The 27,153-nt window shown below is 53.5% G+C and overlaps 11 protein-coding genes across 11 annotated transcripts; 5 read left to right on the forward strand and 6 right to left on the reverse strand.

Moving 5' to 3' along the window:
• Positions 1 to 2,056: 2,056 nt before the first annotated feature.
• Positions 2,057 to 5,370, reverse strand: PG986_001061 (exocyst complex component; the record flags this gene model as incomplete). The annotated part of the gene is made up of 2 exons (XM_066837283.1): positions 2,057 to 2,717; positions 2,774 to 5,370. 2 exons carry the CDS (start codon positions 5,368 to 5,370, stop codon positions 2,057 to 2,059), a joined length of 3,258 nt encoding a protein of 1,085 aa, XP_066706176.1.
• A 659-nt stretch (positions 5,371 to 6,029) lies between these two features.
• On the reverse strand, positions 6,030 to 7,759 carry PG986_001062 (uncharacterized protein; the record flags this gene model as incomplete). The annotated part of the gene is made up of 3 exons (XM_066837284.1): positions 6,030 to 7,358; positions 7,414 to 7,547; positions 7,603 to 7,759. 3 exons carry the CDS (start codon positions 7,757 to 7,759, stop codon positions 6,030 to 6,032), a joined length of 1,620 nt encoding a protein of 539 aa, XP_066706177.1.
• Positions 7,760 to 8,787: 1,028 nt separating this feature from the next.
• PG986_001063 (uncharacterized protein) lies at positions 8,788 to 9,582 on the forward strand (the record flags this gene model as incomplete). Its single annotated transcript, XM_066837285.1, has 1 exon — positions 8,788 to 9,582. One exon carries the CDS (start codon positions 8,788 to 8,790, stop codon positions 9,580 to 9,582), a length of 795 nt encoding a protein of 264 aa, XP_066706178.1.
• Positions 9,583 to 11,109: 1,527 nt separating this feature from the next.
• Positions 11,110 to 11,777, reverse strand: PG986_001064 (uncharacterized protein; the record flags this gene model as incomplete). The annotated part of the gene is made up of 2 exons (XM_066837286.1): positions 11,110 to 11,580; positions 11,718 to 11,777. 2 exons carry the CDS (start codon positions 11,775 to 11,777, stop codon positions 11,110 to 11,112), a joined length of 531 nt encoding a protein of 176 aa, XP_066706179.1.
• A 298-nt stretch (positions 11,778 to 12,075) lies between these two features.
• Positions 12,076 to 12,832, reverse strand: PG986_001065 (uncharacterized protein; the record flags this gene model as incomplete). The annotated part of the gene is made up of 2 exons (XM_066837287.1): positions 12,076 to 12,479; positions 12,541 to 12,832. The coding sequence occupies 2 exons, from the start codon at positions 12,830 to 12,832 to the stop codon at positions 12,076 to 12,078; spliced, it is 696 nt and encodes a 231-aa protein (XP_066706180.1).
• A 3,340-nt stretch (positions 12,833 to 16,172) lies between these two features.
• Positions 16,173 to 16,523, forward strand: PG986_001066 (glucose-repressible protein; the record flags this gene model as incomplete). The annotated part of the gene is made up of 3 exons (XM_066837288.1): positions 16,173 to 16,221; positions 16,301 to 16,373; positions 16,430 to 16,523. The coding sequence occupies 3 exons, from the start codon at positions 16,173 to 16,175 to the stop codon at positions 16,521 to 16,523; spliced, it is 216 nt and encodes a 71-aa protein (XP_066706181.1).
• Positions 16,524 to 17,807: 1,284 nt separating this feature from the next.
• PG986_001067 (uncharacterized protein) lies at positions 17,808 to 18,332 on the reverse strand (the record flags this gene model as incomplete). Its single annotated transcript, XM_066837289.1, has 1 exon — positions 17,808 to 18,332. One exon carries the CDS (start codon positions 18,330 to 18,332, stop codon positions 17,808 to 17,810), a length of 525 nt encoding a protein of 174 aa, XP_066706182.1.
• Positions 18,333 to 18,843: 511 nt separating this feature from the next.
• On the forward strand, positions 18,844 to 19,716 carry PG986_001068 (EBDP3 protein; the record flags this gene model as incomplete). Its single annotated transcript, XM_066837290.1, has 2 exons — positions 18,844 to 19,227; positions 19,327 to 19,716. The coding sequence occupies 2 exons, from the start codon at positions 18,844 to 18,846 to the stop codon at positions 19,714 to 19,716; spliced, it is 774 nt and encodes a 257-aa protein (XP_066706183.1).
• Positions 19,717 to 20,839: 1,123 nt separating this feature from the next.
• On the forward strand, positions 20,840 to 21,154 carry PG986_001069 (uncharacterized protein; the record flags this gene model as incomplete). The annotated part of the gene is made up of 1 exon (XM_066837291.1): positions 20,840 to 21,154. One exon carries the CDS (start codon positions 20,840 to 20,842, stop codon positions 21,152 to 21,154), a length of 315 nt encoding a protein of 104 aa, XP_066706184.1.
• A 1,842-nt stretch (positions 21,155 to 22,996) lies between these two features.
• Positions 22,997 to 24,548, forward strand: PG986_001070 (uncharacterized protein; the record flags this gene model as incomplete). Its single annotated transcript, XM_066837292.1, has 7 exons — positions 22,997 to 23,229; positions 23,300 to 23,365; positions 23,421 to 23,692; positions 23,761 to 23,959; positions 24,004 to 24,096; positions 24,172 to 24,205; positions 24,294 to 24,548. The coding sequence occupies 7 exons, from the start codon at positions 22,997 to 22,999 to the stop codon at positions 24,546 to 24,548; spliced, it is 1,152 nt and encodes a 383-aa protein (XP_066706185.1).
• A 309-nt stretch (positions 24,549 to 24,857) lies between these two features.
• Positions 24,858 to 26,129, reverse strand: PG986_001071 (uncharacterized protein; the record flags this gene model as incomplete). Its single annotated transcript, XM_066837293.1, has 1 exon — positions 24,858 to 26,129. The coding sequence occupies one exon, from the start codon at positions 26,127 to 26,129 to the stop codon at positions 24,858 to 24,860; it is 1,272 nt and encodes a 423-aa protein (XP_066706186.1).
• Positions 26,130 to 27,153: the final 1,024 nt, after the last annotated feature.

The raw sequence follows: 27,153 nt of genomic DNA on the forward strand, positions 1-27,153 counted from the left end.
ACAATGCAATTCTTTGCGCCTAGGTAAAAACTAGACACCCCCGAACTAGCCGGATGGGTAGAGCAAAGACGGCATATTCGGTACCTGACCTGTCAGAACTCGCTTGCACTATTCTGGGCCGCAGCAGCATTGGTCCTTGCAATAGTCCTGCCAGCCTGCATCCGTCTATCACACGGCTCGAACCAGAGTGTTCTGTAGCCAAGTCGGCTCTACGGATATAAAAAGAAGAACAGCACCAACAAAGGCGCGCCCGCCCCCCTTACAGACCAAGCCACTGGCACCCGTATTGCATATCGTCTATCGGCACATTTCTCATGGATGCCCGGAGTTTCCCATCAATCACATCATAGAGGAAGACACGGCGGCCGGCCGCTAACTTCCTTCGGAATTGCTCCTCTTTTGTTGAAAAGAATTCCGCTGATAAATCGGAGCATTTTTTTTTCTTTTTTTCTTTCAGCTTGAACTCCAATCTGGCCGAGCCTAGAGGGAGATGGGGGATCCATTCTTGGCACTATGCCTGGAGAGATGTAATGAGATAGGTATGCCGAGAGTGAAAGCCCCTAGGCCCCGTTTTGTTTCCCAACCCGCGCACCGCCACATCGGAGCAACATGCAGCCAAGACGATTAGCATCACCATCACACCCCCGCCACTCACTCACTCCCTCAAACTGCTCGCTCAACCTTTATCAGAGATAGACGATAGAGGGGAGCTTGTGACCTCTGAATACGCATACCATATGCACAGTAAGCAGGCTCGCAGACGAGACTTACATGGATCTATCTATCTATGAAACTTGCAAACCGGTTTTCCTTTTTTTTCTTCACGAGAGAGGAGCTAGGCAGACAGTTGAGTGGGTATGCAGTGCACTTCTGAACTCATGCCGAACGTAACTCTCCTACCTCTTAAACGCCCCAGCAGCCCAGCTTACCACCCTGAGCCGAAAGCTGGTGAAGGAAGCACGGCCAAACCAACAACCACTGGTTTCTGAAACAAATTCGCTTCCAACTCATAGGTAACGTTTCTCCCCCCCTGGCCTGCGCACACCATAAAACCATAATCAGCCCCTCCAACGACGCCACGGGCTTATTTACGAAAGGGGGAGAAGGGAGGAGGAGGCGCCAGCCAAGGAGAGGAGGCGCCAACGGCGTGCCGTTCCTGTGCCTTTCCCCAACCTCTTCTGTCTCTGCCACGTACCTAGGTAATAATAGTTTGTGTAAGTGGTACATACAGTCGCAGCCACAAACTGGTTCGCCCCACACACACACACACACACACACACACACCAAATGATGGCGTGAACCACACAAGCTGAAACGAATCAGTCCGCAGAGATAATGACGTTCTTGTGTCACCCACGAACGACCAGAGATCAGGATAGGTAGCCTACCTACTACATGCGGGTAGTCAGGTATTCAGGTAGTCACTTTGTCCCTTCGCATCGCATCTACTGTCCTTCTAGCCTGATTGCCATGCTCGCTTGGCCCCTCGCCTCCTTGCCTCCCTCGCCACCCATCTCTCGTATCCAACGTCATACAGCCTTTCGCTCGCGTGGTGTCTAAATGCGCTGAGCCGCCTTTACGAAATGTTTCACGCCAATGCAGCTCAGCGAGCGCTTGACGTCCAACCTGCAAAAGGCGGCACGGCGAGGAGGGGCAAGGGGGGGGGGCACGACGCCTATCGTTCTGCGACGGAACGTCATTCCTCGACGTGAAGTTTCTGGTGAACTGGCGCTATGCTGTTCTGATACGACGATTATAAACCATATGGAGGGAGGCAAGCCGTCTATGTGTATCTGAATCTATCAAATCCGCCGTTGTTACCCAAGCGGCTTCGTATGGACTTGGAGTTAAACAGTCCACCATACGCACATGTTGTGGTCAGATGTTCATGAGCTTCGTAGAAGTGCCCATCTCCAGTTTCATACCCACGAGAAGATCTAAATATAAAGTTCGATTACATATAAAAGTTCCCCAATACAAGCAAGCTCTTCGTAAGGACTCATCAAATACCTGCTATACGTACGTTATGCTATGTAGGTAGCGGACCAAACCAAACCTAGCTCTGCCACATATACTCGCTAAGCGCCAAAACCTTCTCGCCCATCTGCCTCTTGGCCGCGGCCGCGATGCCGCGCTCCGCGTGGGACAGCTGCTCGCTGTAGCACAGCTCCAGCATGGCCTTGAGCTCGTCGTAACTGAACCTCTCGCTCTCCGGCACGCCCCCATCCGCCCCCGCCTGGGCATCCTTCTTGGCCTTCTCCACGACGCCGTCGGGCCCCGCCGTGAACAGCGAGAAGTAGTTGGCCGCGCGCGCAAGGTCCACGCCGGCCTCGATGTTCTTCAGGTTCTGCTGCAGCACCAGAATGTTGAGCTGGATCCGCTCGCAGCCGCGCGTGTTCATGGGCTGCGCCACGAGCGCGTTTGACACGAGGTAGGCGTTGACCAAGCGGCCGAGCCCGGTGCGCACAAAGTCGATCTCGGTATCCCGTAGGAAGCGGACTATCGTCTCGTCGTAGGCGACGAGCTCGGAGTTGAGTGTTATGATTTCCTGGTCAGGCTCCTTGATCTCCTGATCTGGCGGTAGGACGTAAGGGGCTGTGGTAGGTGAGACTGAAATGGAGAGGGAATGGATGATGCGGGCGCGGATCTCGGTGTGGAGGGTCAAGAGTACAGAGCCAGCAAGCTCCTCGTAGGATGCTACTAGTCTGTCAAAGGACCTATACGACCGTTAGTCCAGGTCAAATCATAACAAATCTAGAAAGTTCGAACTTACTGTACAGTATCCTGGGTCATAGGTAAATACACAGGACCGCTTTGATCACTTGTAGCTTTATTGGGATCGTTGAGGAGAGTCCATCGTCGGTTCTGCGTCTTGGGCATGGTCGGCCGAGACGAATCAGTTTCGTGGGAGGTGATATGTCGCAGAGCCACGGCCTTGACTGCGAGCCATTTCATACTAGTATATAGGAGACAAAGCGAGGAAATGACATCGCGATCTTGGATAACATCGTTTGGCTCCAACTTGCGTTCATTTGTCTGTAAAATGAGCAGGTTGACCTCCTTGTCCAGCAGCTCGAGGTCGAGGTTCTCGGAGGTCCATAGCTTCTTAATTGTCTCCTGGAGCTCTCCGGTTGTGGTGGCAAGCTCGGCCGAGTAGCGTAGTGCGACTGAAGATGTTGGCGGCTCTTGAGCTTTTGAAACCAACGATCTGAACCATGCTTGGCATCTTTCCTGGTATCTCATCATCTGGCTGATGAGCAAGGAGCTGAGCGCCTGGTCGTGAGGAATGGTTCCCAGCATGCGACAGAACGCGGTGACAATGGTGAAGAATGACGTGGTGCCCTTGAATACAGGCCGCCTGGCTACCAGGGACCAGTCGGCATCTTGTTGGAACGAGTCAATTTCCGCAAAGACATTGTCGCTAAGCTTGGCCAACGTCTCGTCCAGCTGAGGTTGGAACACGTTGACCAAGAAGTTATCAAGGAACGATGTGAGGGTGCTTGCTGCCAGGTCAGAGCCAGGCGGCACAATCACCTTAAGCCGTTGCAGGAAGACCAAAGTTGGCGGCAGGAGCAAACTCATGTTGAACACGCTGGGTTCAACCAACGACTTGTACGATCCCGGAGCTTGCCTGTTCTCATAGGCGCCCAGCATTGCGTTCCTCTGTAATTCTTTTCCGCCTTTTTTGTCTTCTTTGTTCTTTCGCTCACCGGACGTCAGGCCAGGAACAGCAGCACGGATGATGCTATCGAGTGCCTCGTACTCGGCCGTCATCTCCACTGACTTTGAATCTGCTTCAGAGAACTTGAAGAGGTGGTCTCTGCCAGCATCTTTGTTACCGTTCAGAGGGCCACCTAGGTTCGGCGAGTTGTTATACTGGTATACGTCCGCATCCGTCGTCACATAGTTATGTAGTAGTGAGCGAATCTCGTTCTGGTAAAGGTTCCAAAGCTCCTTGAAACTACCAAGTAGAGCATTGTTGTTCCCTGACCCTTCTCGTCGAATGAGAGCTTTGATGGATTCATGGAAGACTCGGTGACCTTCGGCAATAGCTTCAAACTTGCCATACAGCGTCCACAGCAAGTCGTAGATGACATCAGCTCGCATCTGCGTCTCACGGCTGCCGTACATATGGAGCCCTTCCTGGCTTAGCGAGCCTCCGCGCAATGAGCTGGGATGCCTCTGGTCCACCTCGTTGATCGTTTCGTTGACAATGGAGAACAGTTCAACCGGCAATCGTTGCTTCAGGTTATCTACTGCACCTTCCAACCTTCCGAGTTTGTTCAGAGCCTCGACCAGTAGACTCACGTACCAGAAAGTATCGGCCTCGGGGTTCTTTGCCGGATCCTCGACTACGGCATGTCGAAGATCGAGGTTATCAAGGACGACATGAAACGGGATGATGTTAGATTGGTCGCCGTAGCTCTCGTTGTAGCCATCTTGCTTTTTTGCGAGATTCTGCCATCTTTCTTGGCAGTATGGCGATTTCAGATATAGATGCTCATGTAATTCCTCCACCAAAATGTCCATCAAGGCTGTCTCTTGGTTTGCCAAGTAACTCCTCAGATCGCTCAACGCTCCGATGTCGTCCAGCTCGGGCTTCCTCAGCTTGCGCAAAGCGTTGTGCAGAACCTCGACCGCCGTAAGAAACCTCTTCTCGGATATGCGTGCTTCGAGTTGGTCAGGGACCGTCCTAAGGTCTTCCAACTCGTTCAGCGTCTGCAGCACCTCGTCGTACATATGCGACGCTTTGTACATCTTCTTGAGCTCGGGATCGGTGGAACAGAGGTTGGCTCTGGAGGTGTTGAGAGATTCCTTGAGGGCGCGGACACGCTTCTGGGAGGACTGTATGCTCCCCTGGATTTTGTGAAAGGTACCGATCGAACTGTTGAAGCCCTGATGGTGCTCGTGTACGATTCCCTTCAGCGAGTCCTGGAGGTATTGATGGGTCTGCTGGAAGTTCCTGTATTCGTGGGCCCTGCCAACCGAGCTGGTGTCGAGAAGTTGCAACGCCAGCGACGCCGGAATGCAGTTGGCCTCGCATAGTGCGGGCCATTCTGCCTTGACTTGTTCGAGGACTTGGGAGATCTGTCGTTCAGCGCTCGACTGCTGGGCGCGTTGAAGTCTCGAGGACGCAGTCGAGCCACCGTAGCCAGCAGCGCCATTCCGAGGCGAGTCGATGGGGGGTGGTCGTCGTGGGTTCATCTGTTGCGGAGGGGTACCGTAGCGCTCGCTCCCGTAACCCTCGCCAAATTGATCGTAGTCATCGCCGCCTCCTCCATTTTGCGGTAGATCCTTCCTCCCATAGGAGCCGTAGCCATTAGCGCCGCCATTGCGATATGATGCGCCGCCGCCGTATCGGTTCGCCATGTTGATGCATATGCACCGGCCAGGTTATCGTCGACTTGAGGCGCTATTGCGGCGGATGACGTGGCATCGCGGGTCGGGTCCCAGTCGCAATACAGTCGGTGGTTCGATCAAGCAGTCGGTATGAGTGTCGGAATGATCTGAACGAGACGATCTAGTCGTCTGGTTGCTACTCGTTCTCGAGGATGTTGGGGGGCGGGGGTTATTAATGTTTCACTGGAGATTGCTGGTAGCCGTGGTAGGGACCTAAGCTTTGGCATTAGGCCACCTGCAGCGTGTCCCAGTTGCAGGGATGCGCTAATCTCAACCTCAGCACATGCCGCCCTTACCCAGCATTCAGCCCCCAATCGCAACCTCATCCAAACCTGGGACCAAATCCCATCAGATCTTTCATATGTACTCGTGAATTTTCATATACCTATTTTAGGCGAGCTACCAGTGTATTCGAGCTGCCTAAACACAGATGCACGAGGTGGCTGCGGTGCCCAATCTTGTCTTTGGATATTTCGCTACATGCTCATATGGCATTTAACGGACAAGCATTCACCATCAGAAGCAGGACGAGGCATGCGGTAACACATATTAGGCACTTGACATTACTACTGTCTAAATACTGTATCGTATCGTATCGTATTGCATTCATTATTAACAACCACCTCCCCTCAAGGCTTGATGCTCTTGAGCCAGGGGCTGCTCAGATCCGTGTAGAACGAGGCACCCTTGACCTTAGTCGGTGCCCCCGCCGCCGCGACCGCGCAATTCTCGAGCCAGTCGCCCTCGGCCGCGTACTTTTCGCCGACGTACTTGACGTAGTTGTCGAGCAGGCACGAGCGACCGGGCCCATTCTGGCACGAAGGGACGGGATAGACGGCGTCGTTCAAGCGGATGCGGATATAAGTGGCATTCTTCTGGGCAGCTGGCGTCCCAGTGATGGTGGGAACTGGAACACTGCTGCTGCTGCTGCTGACTGGTGTGGCGGTGGCATTGCGTACCATCGACGACAACGTGGTCGGCTGAGCTGTTTTGTGACGGCAGCTCCGACGCGTCGTGGTCACGGTACCGTTGCCGCTGCCTCCTCCGGACACGGCGCGGCAGTTTAGGCGTTCAAAGGCAATGGTGCCTCGCATGGTGACGTAGCGGGAACCAATCCACAACCGGCTATCATCCTTCTCGGTGGGCGAAAGCAGCGGCTGGGCGTCAAAAACACCACTGGAGGTGACGAGCTCGGTCAGCTGGCCGTCGTTTAAAAACGACACCAGCAACTTGGGTACGTCAAAGCTAGAGCCGTCGGCCTTCGTGCCGGTGACGTTGGGGCCCTGCGTGAAGAGGCCCATGAGGGCGTCGAGGTACGGAGTCATCATCTTCTTGTTGAGGCCGGTGCCCGGGCCGATGCCGTAAAAGTACCGCATGTCGTTGGAGTACTGGTAAGACTTGAGTTCTTCGCTTGTCAAGACGTCACACCAAGGGGACAGGCGGCCGGTGATCTGGCTCTCGTAGCCGCACAGGTAAGGAATGGAAGTGATATCGCCGGCCGTCAAAGTCAGATTGCCACTGATGAGAGAATTAAGGCGGGCCTGGACCGGAGGAATCCAGATCTTGTCCCACACACTCTGCTGCTCACTTCCCTCGCTGTCCGCAAAGTTGGGGCACATATCCGAAGGAGCGAGGGAATCCCCAATACCGCCAGGGAAGCCCTTTGAAGTGACGGAAACGATGCTACCAAGGGAGTCTGACTCCCAACCAAGGAAGCCACGGACGAACATCTGGGCAGTCTGGAGGACACGAGTGTAGTTATTGGCCCACACCATGAAGTCGTCTCCGTCCTTGTACAGGTCTGGGTATCTAGTTCGTAGCTGGTACCCCATGTCTTGAGCCTCCTTTACCCCCGTGGGGCTCTCCATGGCAATCTGTTTGGAAGGGTTCGTCAAAACCGTCTTCCAGCTTGGCATGAACGATAAAGCTCCAGAGGCTGTATATCCTCCAGCGGAAAGCTATCACAGGGTCAGCACAACTTCAGCACTCGGGAGGAGATTCATAGCACGGTACCTTCTGCTGAAGGCTGACCCAACCATTGTAGGCGCCCTGGTCAGGAAACCGAGAGCCATGACGCGAGACGTAGGCGGCCTGGTCCACATAGCAATTCTCGGGGACATCAGCCGAGATGCCATTCACATTGTCGCCTAGACACTCAAATCAGCACTGTTCGATCTGTACAGCAAACTGGCGCTCACGTACCAGCAAACCACGGGCCATTGGCACCCAGCCACTTGAGGGGCTCTGCAGCGTTCGCACCGGCGGGCAGATTGATGTCCTGGGCCGGGGCAAGAGGTTGGCCAGCGGCGGAAGCACCCGCGGCGGCGAGCGACACACCGATGATCAGTGAACTGACCATGATCGCGAACGAACGGTAGTGGCAGATAGACGAGTGTGGGAGTATCGAAAGAGTGGACGCCTACAACCAACAGGCACAGTGAGAAGAGATGCAAGTTACATCTTGTAATACCCAGGAAACGCATGCATCTTTAAGTCATCGCGGAGAGCAAGTGACATGACTCGGCTCCACCCGCACCCTTGAAGATGCCTCCCCCCCCGGGAACCGAACAGGCCGCATGGGAGAGCCCATGGCGGCCCCAGCAGTTCCTGCGCGTGTATCGAGAGGGCAGGCGAATGGACGGCGTCAGGCCATCGTGTCGTAGTTAGACGACAGGGCATACTCGCTACCAGGCTGTAAGACAGATAGACTGCATGAGTTCGAATTGTCGCCAAATCTCTCTACGAAGGAACAGGTGTTATCATACGTGCAATTCTCTCATTATATTCACACGTGAAGGAGCCTCTATAGACCACGTGGGAGGTCAATCACATCTGGTTCGTGGTGTTGGAGGGGGTGATAAGATGCACATCGGAAATTGGATCCAAAGAGGGTGGTATCGTGCGGGGGGTTAATCTAGCGGGCTAAAGCGTTCACAGCAACCCCTGCCGGGATGGTCCTCGGTAAACCATACGTTGTAGGACGTAGGGCATCCAGCACCTCGGTTCGTGGATGGGGTTCTCGACCGGCGAATGCACCCGAACCTTCAGATTGTATCTGGCTTTGATATTCTTGTCTTGTCTTACAGTAATACAATACACTACTGCGTTGGCCCAAAAAACGAAGCTCAGCACCTGCTTGATGGCTAAGCAGGGTGGAGTTACGCGCATGCGCACTCCGGGCGCGGGGAATCCCCACCACACCGGCTTCCTTTCACCGCGCAGAACTCGCCCGCCCGCAACCTCCAGCGCAACGACGGCACCGCACCATACGTCATTGGCCGTAAGCTGCCTCCGAAAGTCCCAGCAAGCTACCGATTATTTGCACGCGTGTAGATGTCACCACCGCCTTCCCTCGTTGCATTTCCTTATCCAACTCTTTCGGACAACATGCCCACCAGAATCCCCCAACCAGAAGACTTTGCGTCGCTGGCGCCCGCCATCACTGTCGGGCTCGCCTATCCCGAAGTACCAGAGACCACGACGGCCATCCTGATCCTCTTCCATGGACTGGGTGACTTCGAGGAAGCCTACACCGGCCTCGCCAAGACTCTGGCCCTGCCGGGTGTGATGGGTATTTCCGTTCGGGGCGTAACGCCGCTGCCGCCGGCGCTGCTGGGCTTGTCGGACGACGACGAGATGCCCACCCGGCACTTCCACTGGGGCGACGACCTGACCATCTCCCCCACGACGGGCGAGCTGGAACTCGACCCTGGATTCACCAAGACGACGGATGCGGTGCTGCAGAAGCTGATCCGCGGCGTGCTGATCGAGAAGTGCGGCTGGGGCACGCGCGACATGTTGATGTTCGGCTACGGACAAGGCGGATCCGTCGCGCTCGGTCTGGCATCACGCCTACGGGACAGCGAACAGACCGCGGACGCCACAGGAGGCGACAGTGCCGCACGGCAGGTGTTTAAGGGTATCGTGTCGGTAGGAGGACCGTTGCCGGCGAGTATGGTCCCGTCGATAAGCAGTCGGGAGAAGGCTCGTACGCCAGCTTTGGTATGCCATGGGAGATCCAGTGAGGCGGTCGACGAGGCGGCTATGGACGCACTGAAAAGCGAGTTCACGGACGTGCGTGAGGTGAAGTGGATGAAGGGCAACGATGGAATGCCGGATAGCAGAGAGGAGATGCTGCCAATCATGCAGTTTTTTGCCGAGAGGTTGCAGGATGTTCAGTAGTGTCCAATCCCAGAAGACACGAAGGATCCTACGTCAATTGAACAGAAGTGAAGGGAAAAAAATGTCTCTCAAGGAATCTGATCTGGCTGGCGTAGGAGGGATTCATTATTGACTTACTTCTTAGTGGTGTTTCATGGTCGTCATCGTCGTCGTCGACAACCGGACCATCCTCAATCTCATCTGATCGTCCATCATTTTCGGTCCTCGCGTTGGAGGAAGTAGTGAGTACGGAGGTACCCGTCCTTGTAGTAATATGGTTGTGTGACGTCGTTGAGTCTCACACGAGCTCTGATCTCGTAGCTTCATGTGGAAGGGGAAGCAGGCAGTGCTGCCATACGACGTTTCCAGACAATGTTGCGTGAATACATGTGTCTTAAGTACATGTTATTGTACTCGGTCGAACTGTTTGTTCGGCGATCTGTAAGGATAAGTCAGCATTGAATTCAAGTCTCACACATTAGCCAACTAAGCCAGACCAGATTCCTTGGTCGTCGGGAGGGGAGCTTGTTATCCGGCGATTTGAAGGTAGCTGGGTGAGTAGGTCTCTAGGTAGGTGGGCGGGTGTTTTTGGAAGGTCCGGGCAATCTCTCCTCTTTCATAGGTGATGCTTCTTGACTGGAGCTACTCTGAAGTGGGAGGGTAAGAAGCCCTGTATCCCATTCCAGTAATCTCGTCAACGACTGATGCGAAATTGATTTAATGATGGTCATGATGCGACGAGCCCCACCAATGTGTGTTCTGGGGTCTGGTTTCGCAAGACAAGCCGCACATTGAATGAAGCTCTACTTCCTCCGTTTATGATTCACGAGTGATCATCCAGGATACTCGTCCCATTATCGATTATAATGTTGTAGTAAACTGAAAAGATGTGAATTTCTCGCCAATAGATCAGTCGGGGGAATCTAACGGTGGTGGCTGCTCCATGCATTCTTTCCTACCAATATACCTTTTGATATGCAAAAAGTCAAGCATTGCCGCCTTTATCAATCCGAAACGACACCTGCAAAGACCTTCTATATTTAGGCATAAAAGTTGACGATGGAGTATTTACATGCTGCTACTGAACCCTGTGACTTTCGGACCCTCCAGATGATGACTGATCATTTCCTGGATGATGCCCCTTATCCTGGACGCAAGCACATCTCCTGTCTATATTATTTCCCTCGTCCTGATTAAGAACAACAATGTAATTTTCGGGGACTCGACCGGTCAATGCAGTTTCCATGCCGTCTATGAAGCAACAAGGTTAGCATAGTCTGGCTACGTTCAGAACGACAGATGGGGGTCTGGATACTCACACATTGCAAGATACGCGGCTTCCACGAGGACAGGTAACCACGTCATAGTAGACAGGATTTGACCAAAGGGCCACTCATTCATCGGTTCAATAGCCCAGCGGATGTACAGCAGCATCCACAGCCCCGTCCACATAGTAATCATGGCACACCCCATGATAACATGCCGCATGACCTTATTAATGGCACGTAAAAGCTTAGCAATCCCGGACCGAGGAGCAAGATATCCGAGTCACCAGCCTAAAGCCAACAAGAGCAGACGGATGACTGGACCGAACACTGTAAGAATACTAGTAACCGAAGTAACATAGATCGCGACGCTGCCCCCGTCCATCTGCGTCTGGCAATGTTGTACCTGGAAGGCGGTATAGTGCTCCCTGACAAGATCGCTGAAAGTATGCTTTGCGAACCATTTATTGCCGAAAGTCGCCCCTGTGGCCGCGCCCAAGCCCGAGTCTGGCCCCGCGTTGGCCATCGAGGTGATGTCCGCCCCGACCACGGCCACCGGGAGCGCATACTGCACCCATGTGGCGAGATCCACGAGCCGGCGCCGCCTGCGGTGCGGGTTTCCAGCCAGCGCCAGAAAGAGGAGCAGCACAGGACAGAAGGCGAATGTGGAGACGACTGCCGTGGTAAGCACGAAGCTTCGCGACTCGTCCGTTACGTTGCCGAGGTTGCCGCGGGACTCTCGAATTGCGGCTGTCTGGATTGCTTGGCATATGATACATGCTCCTAGAAACAGTTCGGATACTGAACCTCGGGCTACATTGACTACGTGGTTGAGTAGCGACGCTGACTTTCCGGGGCGAAATCAGCAAACAACCCACAATCTATGCCTACTTCCAGCTGCTGGAATGCGCTGCTTCCAAGCGGCGGTCCGTCCCATCTGGAAGTGGCCATGCTGTACGTACGAGGAAGCTACAGTTTTTCAATCATTTCCCATGCTGCTATTCAAGTTGATTCAAATATCTTTTCGGATAGACGGCTGACAAATGGATGTGCCCCAACACTGTCTCAATGCTGTCAGCAGGGGCAGCCAATCACATTACTGTATAAATGAGGCTATTTTAGACCATAATCAGATATATGCCCCATTGGATCTCTCAAAGGGACTGGTCATATTTGGAATTCATAGTATGCGAGTCTGGATTTGAGGCGCATATATATATATATAGATATTGGTCAGAATGCCCATGTCTCAAGCCTTCACATTTCCCACACCGCAATGCGTCAGTATCCTCACATACCAAGGGTGCAGGAAGATAATCTTGGGCGGGATCGGATGCCCCACGCCCTTGCCGTAGGAGCCCGCGCTGTCGAACAAGGCGGACTTGAGGCTGAAGACGGCCTCCTGCTTCTCGCGGTCGATGCGCGCGCTGAACAGGATGAGCCCATCCGAGTTCCTCAGGCCGGGCTGCAGCGGCGACCCTCCGCAGCGGACCGTGATCTCGTTGCCCTGGTTTTCGACGACCTCGAAGTGGTTGACGAACTTCAGGCCGGGCTCGTACTTGGCGACGGCCAGCTCCGAGGTCTTCCACGTGTGACCCTCCGATCCTGGAGGCGCATCGTAGCGCTCATGAAGCTTGCTCTGGGGCCAGAATCCTAGCAAGTCACGTTAGTAAGGGTGATCACGTCGGTAGAAAGCAACATTGAGTGACTGTACCCCATCGGCTCCAGCAGCCACGACAGAACTCGAGGGTCAAGGCGGCCTCGTCATTTCGGAGCTCCGGCCGAATTTTGCTGAGTGGCACACGCTTGATGCAGTCGTCCTGAAGAGCCGGGTTGGCTTTCGGGTTGTATTTTGCGTATGTCTTGGATCGGAACCATGCGTCTTCATTCTTCAGGTCGACGATTGAGGTTGTGGCACCGAGATAAGCCATGCCAGCGCCCACACTCGCCAGGCCGCCTGTGATGCCATAGAGGCCTGTCTTAAAGGTTGCCCGAAGAATCCCCATCCTGGTTGTTTTCCTTCCGAAATCCGACGTTAAAAAACACGAGCGTAGTTGTGATGTCGCGGGCAAATCAAAGTTGAGCCAATAATTCGGTTTGTCGCAAGCAATTGCTCGGCCCGTTATCCTGCACCACCATCAAGCAAGCCATCTCTAAACTTCGATGGGGCTGGCCAAGCCGGTCGTCAGACTCTCGACCCCGCCCGGGCACGGACGGTTTCGAGCCGCCTTGCTTTTGCGGCTCAAGTTACTGAAGCTGCAAGCATCCTGAACCACCGATATCGAGGTTCGAGCAAGAAATATGGACAAATATATTGTCCAGGAACAACGGCGTGCTTGCTTGGGCAATATCATCAAGTCCCGGTCACTGGCTGACAGCGACTAAGAATCCAAGGCTTTCGATATTCGGAAATGACAGTACTGATTTCGCTTAATGTACGCAATCCTGAATGGCGCTGTTCCCATGGCATGCGTGAATCAATCTCCCGATATCCCCTTAACGGCGAAAGAGCTGTCTGATCCCACCATATTATGGTGTAATGCACGGGAGTTGTGATCATGCAGTCTCTGGTTACATAAACGGCAAGTCGATTCTTGACGGAGGCCGGTATACCAGAAGCAGTGTTTCCGCCATCAAGGGGATATGTGAGATGTGAGAAACCGACGTACGCCAAACACGTATAGGATTTCTTCCAGGCAACCTGGTAGCTAGTCGAACATGCAACTCGCATTAATATTGATCCATTCGCTTTTCCTGGAGGAACCCAACGAATGCGTTCCTCATCAGGTGTGGTGCTTGCTTGTTCACTTAACAGGAAATTTGGCTGAAGGCTTGAACGAGGCATTAACGGCTAGAAAAACCATATCCTCCCCAGACACATGATCGACAGGGACGGCTCGGCATGCGCTGCAAGCTAAAAGCAGGGGCCAAATGTTTATGCCACAAGTTACGTATCATAAATCGTAGGCGGCACTCTGGTACAGTACTCTGTGGTGCATGGTGCAGGCTATGTGCTCAGACAAGCTTTGCCATCAACCAAGCGGCTAGATCCGCACAAGATGAATACGATCACGGATCGCCGCAGATGAACGGAGGAGTATCGATGCTTGTGATAAGGGTGACTACACATGAACCACAACAAGCCTTACCCCATGTGAATGCTTCATAGCCAGAGTGATGTGATACAGATCACGACTTCCGCCCAACAGACAGGCCGGAACGCCAGTCAGCAACAGCAAAGCGAATCAGGCCATCCGGAGTATTACCTATTAGTCGCCTCAATACAGGCACAAATATGACCCGCCGAGCCTCATAATTGCAAACTGTCAACATTGAGCAGGGAGAGCCTAGAATAGGGCCTAGCTCAAACATCGTGAAATCTGGTGGCTGTCCATTACGTCACGCAGCTTGCCTGGCAGAGAAGTGTCACCTAGCGGCAGGCTTGACGGTGTCCGGCGTAGACGGGAAACGTGTTTGCCCGGGCGTCCGGATGCTTCTTGCCAAACAAGTGGGCGGGCATTGCGTGGCCGGATCGTGATGCAATGCATGAAGATTCACAGTGGTGGACATTTGATGTGTTAAGGCGGACCAATTGCTCCGTGGGTACGGGCAATGGCTGGGACGCGATTCGGCTGCCTTGGATGTGGCGCTTTCCTCCTTGCAGGATTTATGTGGCCTTCTGACCCCGAGCTTGGACATGATGCAAGATGGAAAACACGATGAGAGCACTGGGGCATGATCGACGGGTAAAGCAGGCAGAGTAAGTACCCATCTGCTACTGCTTCATAGGCCAACGAGGCCAGATACCTGACCCAGCAATCTCGATCGAACATTGTTGCCATTGGGAGCGCCTCTTCATTTCAAGCCGACGGTCCCTCATGTTTTGGTACTATTGATACACAAGATCTACTACTATGGCTGAAAGCAGCTCGGCTAGCAGGCTGTTGGCGGGGTATGTGTGGCTTTGACGCACTCAGGTGCCACAGTTCCGAGGGGGCTAGACCGATCTGCCAGTCTCACTTCGCGGCCTACTGCAATGCAGAAATATCTATGATGTCAGACTTGCAACCACTAACAGCCCGGAGCTTTTTGAGCTGCAGCACATCCTCAGGAGTGGATGAGGCTTTTGATTGGCTGCCGAGCATGTTCCCATGCTACTAAGAATGGGCGGATCTGGCATGTGGGGGAATCCTTGACAGCTCTAGCTGTAACGTGCCAGGAACAGCCTGCAGAAAGACGAGCATGGCACATGGGCTTCTTGCAACCAGGATGGGAAACTGCGAGCGTTCGCCGGTGATTTGTGTGCTGACCGGCTGCAAGTCCGAACTCTACGTTTCGTGCAGCTGCCTCCCCGCGAATTGAATCAACACGTCTGTCGCAATCAGCGGTTCTTAGAGCACCGACTTCGCGGGCAGCCTGTCTTGATGGGTTGGGGCGAGAAAAGGCTTTACGGAAGAAGGTACTTGCTCGCCGTGCAGCAAAACCTAGGTAGCTGGTAGCCCGTCGGTTCGTTGGGTTGATAGGTATCATTGCAACCATGACGTACGTCGGTAGCTCGACCCCTCCAACATCATGGATGACAATATCTCAACAAAGGCATGTACACAAGTACTGCAAAGCTGAATCGTGCCTACAGACTCTCAAGCAGGCAAATAGTTGATACCCGAAATTGATGGCAGGTATCCATGGAAACTTGGAGGATTGAAATCCGCTATGTACTTCTGCAAACAGCTAGATAAAGAGTGAGCGTGTGTACTTACGTCCCACATGTTTGTGAGAAGAGGCTGACTGACAGGCTGGATCTAAGGAATGGAGCCCTTTAACCTACGTGCGTTTGATCCAAATGTCAACGAGGGGTACGAGGGACTTCCGGCCAGGCTTGTTCCTCTTTGCGGAGGGTGACCAATGCCCCTCCTTCATCCCTCCCTTTTGCGGGTTGTCATCGAGGTACATGGGGGATGTGGATGACACACAGGGTGGAGGGGAAACACAATGGCCCTTTCTCTACAATGACGTACATCCATGCCCTTTCCATTCTCCATGTGATTGCCCATGCATGGGGCTGTTTGCGTTTCGTGAATTCGATCAGTGAATCATAGAGACCATTGAATCTAAGGCAGGCAGGTGGCAGGTACCTACGTCAACGTATTCAAGGCATCGAGTAGGTTGTCAGATCAGGCAGGCCAACTCCCAGCAATCCCTCTATATAAACCCTTCCATCTCCCACTCTACAACCACTTCATTCTTTCATCATCACCATCACAACTCTCACACACACCATAACTCTCACACACACCACAACCTTCACACTCAACCAACCAAACAACCAACCAACAAACCTTCACAATGGATACCATCAACAACGCCGCCTCTTACGTCGCTGACACCGTCAAGGGTAAGCTCCCCTCTTCTGCCCTTGGCCGAGCTTCCTCACGCCTCAAGCATCAACAATACTAACCCTTCTCTTCTTCCAGGTGCCACCGCTACCGCCTCCAAGGAGGGTAACAAGGAGGTCGCCAAGGACGGCAACGCCTCCGCCACCACCCGGTAAGCATCTTGCTTTTTCCAACATCCACTTCTCCAGCATACTAACTGTTCATCAGTCTTACCGCCGGCAAGGACGCCATCGGTGACAAGGTTGACGAGAAGAAGCACAACACTTCTGCCGATGTCAACAAGGAGGCTGCCAAGCACTAAATGCGTCTTCCTCTACCACCAACAATCATGATGGTTCGGATTTGATTACGACCAAGGCGTTGGGCATTTCCTATGGATGGGAGGAAAGGATTCCTCAGATACGAGAGCTCCTAGAGCTAGCTTCAATACCCCTAAGATGACTTAGAATAAAGCTACTTTTACATCCTACACATTCTTGACTATTTTGACCTTATTCTGCTACTTCAAACATTATGACTTTTCCACCCGATTGAATATCAAATGCTCCTCACATTTGGTACATTGGCAATATTTACCCCTTCCGCAGCGACAACTTTCAGCAACAAATCCAGGTAATCAGTACGGACAGCTCTTCTATTTTTTGTTGCATGTCTTTGCAACGAAATTGTCCAAACTCGCAATTCAGCGCAAGGCTGATCTGATATGATGGGATGTTGATATGTTATCGACCTTTTCACATCAAGCCTTTGCGAGCCCGGTGGTCCATCAATCGTTCGGATTACAAGTGAGTTCCATCATGATACGACCTCGATGCTCTACTTCTCATTGCCGCCTCCACAGACAGTTACCAATTCACTTAAAAACAAAACTACGAATCAAACAGCCTCTTGCTTGCAGAAATTTCCCAATGCAAGTTCCAAAAGAATCAGTTATGTGGTGCTTCGATAGCTTGCCCCGTCGCACCCAAGACGTATGCACGGAATCCATGGTTTCCCACGATGTGGAAATTCGCAGTCAGTTCGCGTACCGATTGACAGGTACAAAGCTAGGCCTGATGCTGAAAAGCAAGTTACCGACGAGACACTCGCCAACCAAGCGACTGATAAGTGATTTGGACTAGAAGCATGGCCGCCAACATCAAGTGCTACAGGGCGCCCGGAGTTTATGTACATACAACGACTGGTGGAAAGTCACTGGATTACGATTTGCAGCACTGTTGAAGGGCATCCCATTGGTTATCATGGGTCTAATGGCCCCCAAACCTATCTTTCTGGTGAGCTTATCTTTTATCTTACCCACAGCAGATCTGGGGGCACACTACGAAGCGGGCTTGATCAGTGATCCTTGATGGCAGGGAGTATCTGCCGATTCTTCTCCGCTGTCATCACAATCGCAGCGAGGAAAGGGACGAAAGTGTTACCAGTGAGAGCAAGCGGGCCGTTAAGATTCTTAGGTCGCCCCAGTCATCTCGCAGCGTCGAGCTCTGCTTGAAACCCATCATCACCTTCTTTATCGGTACCACCTTGAGCGTTTCGTCCAAATAATTCAAAGACTGGGAGCCGATGAGGTCTCAAAGCGTGTCCACTAAAAGGCTCTCCCACAGCCGCATGCCTCGGAGCCATGGAGCGAGGGGAGGAAATGGCATATGTCAGACTCGCCGTCCGCGACGCTATGAGATACAGCAACGATGTCTGCCGCAACCTGGCTAACAGCTGTGTCACTATTCGTCGTCATCTCGGCGGAGGTAGTAGGAGCAGTCACAAACGGATGGGCAGACCACGGCAACTTCTGTTCCTTGGCCGGTAGCTCTGGTGTGCTATGTCGGTCCATGGTCCCTCGCGAAAGCCATAGGCGGGCATCGATTGCACATTGGCGTGAAGCAGCGCGTTCCTGCAACGGGTTTACCTCGAGATCTTTTATTCTTGGGGGCGGGGCCAGGAGGATCCCACAATCGATCCTCACGGGGACCCTGAAAAACTCCAGTGGTTCAAGGAGACTCTGTTCGACGATACCACCAACTTGCCGCGCAGCATCGGCCAAGGCCTGCTCACGAGAATGGTGCCCAGGTCGAGACAGACGAAGGGAAGCGGCAAGCAGTACCGTGTTCATGATGCAGAGGAGGCTTCGTGGAACAATCCCCATTGGGGAACCACGGCGGATCTCAGCATGATCTGAAAAAGGCGTCATTGGCTATCGACAATTTCAGCGACGCCATGATTCAAAGTATATCTATTTTATTTTGAGTGGTCAAGCATATTTTAGTGGAGGCCCATCTGGCCCATCTGGCCCTGAAGTTGGACTCTGACACAGACGACCGGGGCAGAAATGGGTGCATGGGCTAACAAGATCTCAAGTTGATATCTGTCCTCGGCGCTTGTTGGCTGTATTTTTGTAGATTGCGGTGAGGATTTGAAGCTATGCCACGAATGCCACATGCTGTTGTCCGAGCTTCGCAGAATTCTGGGTTCAGACCCACAGACGGGACGGTGAGAGACAACGATTCCAATGGGACCCCGAAAAGTTCGAAGACGCAGAGACCACCGCAACACCAACAACTTTCCCAAATCAATCAGACCCGACCTGTGTTGCTCAGCTATTGATCTGAGCAAATATTACGCACATGACCATGTCGCTCCCGGCCGATATCTTCGATCCGATCACGCTCATTTCGCTTGCGTCCACTCTCGCCATTTTGGCCGTCGCGTACAGCACATCCCGCGCCGTGCTATCTAAATCGACCTCTGTCGCCTGGCGTGGCTTCTTCATCTGGCATGCCTTTGATGCGCTGATCCATTTCATCTTGGAGGGGAGTTTCCTCTACCACTGCTTCTTCAGTTACCTGCCCCTGTCCAAGGTCAGGAACAAGCTGGCGCTGGCACCCACGGCGCACAACTTCCTTGGCCATACGGACCGCGCCTATGGCCCCCAGGCGGGCAGCAGTCCCTTTGCTCAGCTCTGGATGGTATACGCCAAGGCCGATCGGCGATGGGCTGGTGCAGATCTGGTACGCTTCTCCCTCTTTGCCCCTACCTACAACCCGAAGACAAAAAACTGCGTACCTAGTTCACACATGGCTAACTTCTGCTTTTCCTGCGTTTCATAGTCCGTCATTAGTCTCGAGCTCCTGACCGTCTTGGTCGCCGGACCGCTGGCCTGCCTCGTCTGCTACGGCATCTACAAGCGGGACCCCCGCACCAACATTGTTATGATCATAGTCGCTACCATGGAGCTCTACGGCGGCTTCATTACCTTCTGCCCAGAGTGGCTGACGATGAACCACAACCTCGATTCGAGCAACTTCATGTACATGTGGGTCTATCTGGTCTTCTTCAACATGCTCTGGGTTGTCATCCCCGTGTACGCCATCTGGTTTGCCTCCAACGAAATCAACGATGCGTTCGCAGTAAAGCCCACTTCCTTCTCGTCAAGGGGCAGCAGCAGCAGCAGCAGCAGCAGCAGATCATCCACTACGAAGAAGTCGAGACGCGATTAGAGCTGTGTTGCGCTACGGCCAAGAGTTCAACAACTGGTGGAAGACACGCACAAATATCAGCAGGCTTGGGGTCTCCATGAGGTGCCTGTCCGTCCAACGATAAAATTGTCGCCAGGTATACACCGCCTCTCGCCAGGCGGTTTGTTACATTGCTGTTTACCATTCGATGCAACCCGGCTTTGGAGCTGATATAGGAGTCTAAGGGCCCGCTAGTAAACGTTCGACTGCGTATATATAGCCCTTATATATACATATATATATATAAACCCCAATCAACTTATCTCATGTGGGCGTTTCGATCAGGACGGATCGATCACCACTGACCCTACCACGAAAGTTATGGGCCTGTCGATGTTTGCTGGCACTGTTTTGGGGAATTCCAAGCATAATGTGACCGTACCTCTGTTTGATATTTATATTTTGGCATAAGCGACATACATAGCCGAGATCTGTGCCAAGTAACGGTTTCTTCTAGTATGTCCCCACAAAGACCAAAGACACAGTACGAAGCAACCGTTGCCAGGGCGAAGTTTTTGCTTTTCGTCTGCACCCAGGAACCTCGTATGGCTGTTGTAACGTGGTGTTCTTGCTTCCCAATGGTATTGACCAAGTCACTGTTCGCCTGAAGATACCAAACCATTCTTTGTAACGTGGTGTCTTCTACGCAGTCATATCCTGATGTCATTTATCCGGGCCAGCGTGAAGTTGCATTGCATGCAAGGCACAAACACATAAACGACGGTAAGCTGCAAATGAGTATCTTTCCTTCTTCTGTGAGGACGGGAAAACTAGATCGAAACGGATTGACGGCGGACTGACGTGCATACTCGATCTGTAAAAAGGAATATACACCCGAAAAGGGGGTATAATCGCCTGAACGAATGCATGTCAAGGGTGTATTGCATCGCAACGCATGCGGAAAGCTCCACTTGCAACAAACGTTTCCTCAATACGAGATATCAGTTTCCTTGGACTGAGAAGACGATGTCGAGGGATATATCGTCGTCGTTCTGCCCACTATGGGACATCGTCCTCAATAGCCTCCTGTCATCTAAGGATCCTCTTCTATCCCACATCACCCTCGTCGCCGCCATCAATATACCCATTGAACAGTACCTCCAACATGAAGTTCATCACTGGATCCCTCGTCGCGCTCACGGCTGCTGGGGCTATGGCATCTCCTGTGCCTACCGTTCTTGAGGGGCCTATTGAGCAGCTCATCGTTAACGATTTTGTGCGCACTAGTCTGCCGGGCGAGCCGACGACTGTGCACTTCTCACTGCTGAACCACACCATCACCTGCGACAACGAAGCGCTGGAAGAGTGGCCCTCGGAGCGCTTCTATTGCACTGATCCTGGATATACCTTCTTGGTCCTGGACAGTGCCAACTCCAACTATTGGATCCTCGAGGTCCAGCATAGGCTAGACAACGGGTGAGTCGTAGTCATCTATTGCTCAGCAGCTGGCTGCTGCAGTTGAAATCGGGTGAAATGGGCGGAAAGCCCGCTGACCCCAAAACCCACCGCACAGTACCAGTCTTGCTGGCGCCTCTGTTCACCATCTGCTGGCAGGTCGGGACCGCAAACTTTGCTTTGGTGAATGTGGATTAGGAGCCGATGTAGGCCTCTTGTGGCCAACTCGAGTACGTTTGACGGGATTGATTGGGAGGACAAGCCTTCGGGCGTGGTCTGTCCTGAATGCCGGCACCTACTACCTGTGTCCATGAGGTAGCAATATCAGTGCGTCTGGTTTGATATGGTCATGGTCTATCAGGGGCAAGCGATATGTAACCGCCACTTCAGAAGTGGTCGTTGCTTGTCGTGCCACATTACCTAAGAAGCTGAGGAGTGATACATCTTGCACTGAATGAATCACAGTGATATATCATATGTTGTGCTACCTGTTGGTCGGACCCCTAAATTGTTATATTCCGTAGCTTCGGTCGCGGGTTTGCGGTTACCTGTCGTCAATTGTTTCGAGTAGGTACTGGCCGTAGATAGATGGCAGGGCACGGGGGTAAGGGCGAAGGTATGGATGAATGTCTAGTACAGACCCGGGCGATGAGATAAAACACCCAGCATCGCAACTGCCAATACATGAAGACGCCTGCTTGTCGGTCTCATGCGAGGCTTATGTGACACCCTCGGCCCGAGACCCCGTGCCCTTTGGCGGCGACGTGATTGTGACAGGAACTCGACATATTTGGTTACATTACCCGAGCTAATATCCTATCTGCCCAATCTGTATGTAGCCGCTAGGGGAAAAAAAAGAGCTCAGCTGCCGAGACATCGCTTGTTCGACGTCACCCATGGTACAAACCTCCCCGTGGCTCCAAATCATGTCCCTGACAGCCGGCTCCAAAACCGACCTCAGGCGAACTGGCGGGACGTTTCGTCTAACGGGAGCGAGGCAGACCTAGACTCTAGTGAGAGTAAGCAAGAAGACTGACAAGCTACTTGGTCGAACACATGTGAAGCCTTTTCAATGATCTAGACCCAGCTGTTTGCACGTCGCTAACACCCCGGTTCCTTATAAAATCGTACGTTCCCCGAGGTCCCTTTTTTACACCCGATATGGCAATCAGAGTCTGGCGTTGTGTACATGTAGGCTAGTCGACTTCCGATTGGATCTAGCTCTACGGGACGGTAGCTGTAGTAGCTCAGCTAACAGCATGGACGCACTAATCTGGGTTAGATGTATATCTCATTGGAACAAAGATGCTTCTAGGGATAAAGCTAGCTAAAACACGGCGTTAGGAGCGTTTTAATTTGGATGCGGCTGAACCGGAGCACCCGATAGACTTGATGATTGGGACAGGTTTAAGTATATAAGGGTCTTGGCAGTGGTTTCGGGGGAGATACGAAAGCGGCAATCCCACACTGGCTTCGGGGATACAGTCGAGCTGAATGTTGCTTACGGGTTCTGGACTCTCGAATAGCTAGCTTCATATAAAAAGAAACGAAACTGTTTCTCTATATCGCACTCAGCGGGTACGCTCTGTGACTTATCTGGACGCTTGGTAACTCCTGCAGATACTTCGTGGCCTATGCAGGTCCTTGGTGACTTCTGTACATGCCTAATGACTTGTGCAGAACGACCATGGGGGCACACGCTTGCTTTTCCGAAATAAATATGGAGAGTAACCTCTTCAGCTCAGATGCAGTGTTACTAGTTATGAGAAAACTGTGCAGTCATATCTGCCAGAAGAACGAATATTTAGCCTAGAGCACCGCAGCCCTACCTTCTTTCCCCAATACACTCTCCCTACGCCAACTGACAATGGACGCCTTACCTATCAAAAGACCCTACAGCCCAGTCCAAACCTTTGTCAAGGCACCTCGGATACCCGAGATAGGGCAACCAGAGCCCCCTAGCTTCGACGAGGTGAAAAACACCTTGGCCGGCCAGACGCTGGCTGTCCCCGACCTCCGTCCCCTATTTCAACACTGGCCCCAGGATGTAAGTCCAGCGTTGGACAGACTCCAAGAGGCAGTCTTAGACACCCTCGAGAAGTGAGTCCTCGTGTCGCCAAGCTGCCCACCAAAGCCATCACGATGCTGACTTCACTCTGAAATACGAAAGGCTTGACGTGAAGCCCCAGCTTCGCCAAGCACTGATCGAGGCCGACGTGGCCCACCTCACAGCCCAGTAAGCATGACCCTGTATCAGCCTTACTTGGAGGGACTCGCTAACAAGCAAACAGCTGCTGGCCAGACGCCGACTTTGAGGACCTAAACTTTATGGCTAACATGGTGCTCTGGGCTTGGGACGTGGAAACGTACACGGACAAGCTGAGCGCCGACGAAGAAGCCGCTCACACATTCCATGCCGAGGCCAAGAGCACTTGGAGCAGCATGCTCCGGCTGTATAACCATGACGGGACCGGCTGCACTGACTTCCAAGAGCCCTTGCAGTATCCAACGATCGCTTCGTTCAAACCGATTGCGGCTCGCCTGTGCCAGATGTTCGACCGGGGTAAGTGAAATCCGTGGTGCGACCCCTTTCTTTGGTATCGTGCGGTTTAGTAAGACGTATCTTGACAGAGTCCCGACAACTGCTCTTGGATGAACTGTTCCTCTGGCTCGATGGCACGAAGCTCGAGGCAAAGATGCGACACACCGGTCAGATGCCCCCATTTGATCGGTATCTGTACATGCGTGCAGCGGCCAACGGAAGCGATTTCTTCGTGGTCGTTACTGGGTATGTCCTGGCGTATCCTATATGCCTCCCCCTATCTGTTATGTAAGTTGCCCCAGTGGACGTCAGCAACTAAGAGATACACACAGACTTCAGAAGCTAGCTGCCGCTGGACACACTGCCCTAGGCAGGTCTCCTCGATGGATGGAGCTCAAAACGACAGCAGCGGCCATTAACTCCTTGTAAGCCTACCTGATCCTGGCCCTGAACAGGGCCTGAGCCGAGACGAGCCGAACCGAGCTGACACAATCAACCAGCGCCAACGACCTCTTTTCGGTGAGGAAAGAATTCGTGAGTACTGGCCAACACTTTCATCAGTGGCTGAGCAGACGGGCAGCGGGCAGCAGGCAGCTAACAGGCAAAAAACAAAACAAAACAGGAATCTGGCGAATACCTAAACTCCGTCATCCTCCGAGCGTATGATCTGGGTAGCGTCGAAGCCAGTGTTGCCGAGTGTATTGCCCGCGTCAAGGACCTCGTCCAGGAATTCGACCAACAGGCGCAAGCGATCCTGGCAGACACACCCGAAGAAGGAAATGCGCGCTCCTCGGCGGCGGGTGCCATTGAGGCGTTGCGTTCTTTCAACGTCGGCTGCCTGGAGTGGAGGCAAGTCGCTCATCCCGTTACTGGATGAAATTGAAAATGGCTGACTGTAGCCGAAACACTAGTCTGCATGTCAAGCGCTACGGTCTCCAAGACCACAGGCTGCCTGACGGGAGCGTCCGGCTCAAGTTGGGACCATGATAATGATGATGGGTATGGTAAAGAGCGTATCTTGGTCGGAATGAAGGCACTGCAGGAGCAGAATACTACCAAGCGCCTGGTAGTTATTGTTTCTTCTCGTATCATATGTTCTCTGAATTGGCAAACATGAAATGCATTGCCTTTGAATCTTGTCCAGCCGCTCTATTCTTGGTCGTCCATCGTATCTCGCAATATTTCATTAGGAACCGAGTACATCTATGCCTCCCCTCAGCAGCGGACCCCGCTTGAACGGCTCCACGACCTCGAACTCCCATCTCTTAGGAAGGCTCTCCTGCCTCCAGTGCACCATGCCGTACCGCAGCCAGTGCGCGTACGTCCCCGGCACATCGTCGGAGCCCTCGTTCGCCCTCCACAGCAACCCCAGCGTCGGCCCCAGCACGCGAAGGATCAGCCCGTGCGCCAGCTTGAACGCGAAGCTGCGCCGCAGGCACCCCTCGACAATCCCCCGCGCCTGCCGCTGCTCATCGCTCTCCGCCTCGCCCTCGCCCTCGCCCTCGCCCTCGCCCTCGCCCTCGCGCGGCAGCGGCAGCGACATGAGCGCGAAGGCCTTGGGCCCGTCCCAGGCCGTGAGCGCGTTGACCAGCTGCGACGCCTCCATGTAGTCGCTCGCCCAGACGTGCTCGCGCACGTAGCGCGGCCCGTCCCAGCCGCCCTCGTCGTCGACGAGGCCCATGACCAGCGCCGCCGCCTGGCCCTGGATGATGTAGTCGGACAGCAGGTCGGCGACCTCGTCGGGCCCGTAGACGCGCCCGTCCTCCTCGAAGCTCAGCGTGCGCGCCATCTTGGGCACGCCCCGCAGCAGCGGGCTGTTGCACATGCCGTCCGTCGTCGTCTTGCCCCCGTCGGCGGCCCACAGCGCCAGCAGCAGCTGGTGGCACCGCAGGAAGAGCGGGTTGTCCCGGTCCGACGCCAGGAAGTAGTTGGTCAGGTCGCGCCCGTTCATGGTGAACGTCACGACCTCCAGCGGGGAGGACTCGTCGCCCACCGTCTCCCGCCACAGCCGGTCCAGGTCGCCGATGGGCATCAGGCCCACGTCGGCGTAGACGCCGCCGTACCGGAGCAGCAGCGGCCAGCGCACGAGATCCGACGTGTGCTGGGCGCCGTATCTGCCGGCGAGGGTGCCGTCGCGGAAGGCGCGCGGGAACACGGCCGGGTCCGTCACGTCGAGAAAGTTGGCCACGTTCAGGGGAGAGCCCGGCAGGCGGTCGAGCACGCGTACGACCCAGCCCTGCCGCGAGAAGCGCCGGTGCCAGGTCCGGACGTTGCGCTGCGCGTAGCCGTGCATCTGGGCGAAGCCCGTGTCCCAGAACAGCCAGATGTTCTTCTCGCCGGACACGGGACGCGGGTGCAGCAGGTCGTGGTCGACTTCGGAGTCAGGCCGCAGGTCGAGCTGCTCCTCTGGAATAGGGGTAAGCCCCGCTGGGATGGGGTAGGGAGATGGCTGGGTCATGGCGTCTAGTGGCTGGGTTGTAGAAGAGGAGTTGTTTGGACAGTCTGGCATCAAAGCAGGTGTTAGCACTCCTTGCGATGTAAGTTGATGATGTCTTGACAGAACCATACCTGGCGGGGCGAGCCGACATATTTATCTCCATCATCGTGGCGCGAAGGCGTCCTTCCTTCCTATACTGTATCGTATCATACCATAGGTCCAGATGTGCTCGATTAGATGCTTACATGCATGTGGCCATGCAGTTTACGTGTGCAGTCGATGAATCATCCTGACCATCATCGCGCTAAGCTGCTTCAGGTCAACGCTCAGCTCCGTCTGGTGGGGGTCAGCACGCTAAAGTCTCACTGAGAGCTTAGCACCCGAGGCTTTTACAGGGCATCATTCTGTTCGGTCTGATGACGAACCTCGATATAGTACCGCTTCCATACCTTCTGGGATCCTTTCAATTCATGGGATTCTTTCGATTCATTCGATTCATCCGACTTTTCCAAGAAATTGATCGCAAAGTAGTTTGGCAGAAGGCCGTAAGTACTTGAAGAGAATGTATTTTCTCCATGCGCAGGTCTAGTAGGAAACTTGTCAAGGTCCCCAGCTTCACCGGGATCATTCTGGAAGGGCCTGGCCTTCGACCCCATTACTGTGATGTTGGTGGCGGATAGCCACCTATGTTGGCAAGGAGTTATGTGGCGAGGATTCCAACCAAGGGCTGGCTAGAGTGGGAAGACCAAAGCGTGTTGGAAGGAGGACATGAATGAATAAACGTGTATGGTAACGAAGAGGACTGATACATGAAGCGGGTCTGGGAACTAGAAAGTAAAGCAATCCATCGTGTTGCTCATATGGTTAGATTGACAATCTGATCCAGTCATACAGTCTGGGGTTTGTGCAACTCTTCCAACGCAGTTTGGAGTCATGACTGTCCTCACATACGAATATGAGCACTTTGGCAATTGTTAAGATCTAAACCGATTGTTATTACTGTTATTGCTAGAGCCGCCATGCCCACAGCTTGAGGCACTTACAA

The sequence above is a fragment of the Apiospora aurea genome (assembly GCF_038362705.1).
Source record: "Apiospora aurea strain CBS 24483 chromosome Unknown utg000001l_segment0_segment0, whole genome shotgun sequence".
In the NCBI taxonomy this organism is placed as follows: Eukaryota; Fungi; Ascomycota; class Sordariomycetes; order Amphisphaeriales; family Apiosporaceae; genus Apiospora; species Apiospora aurea.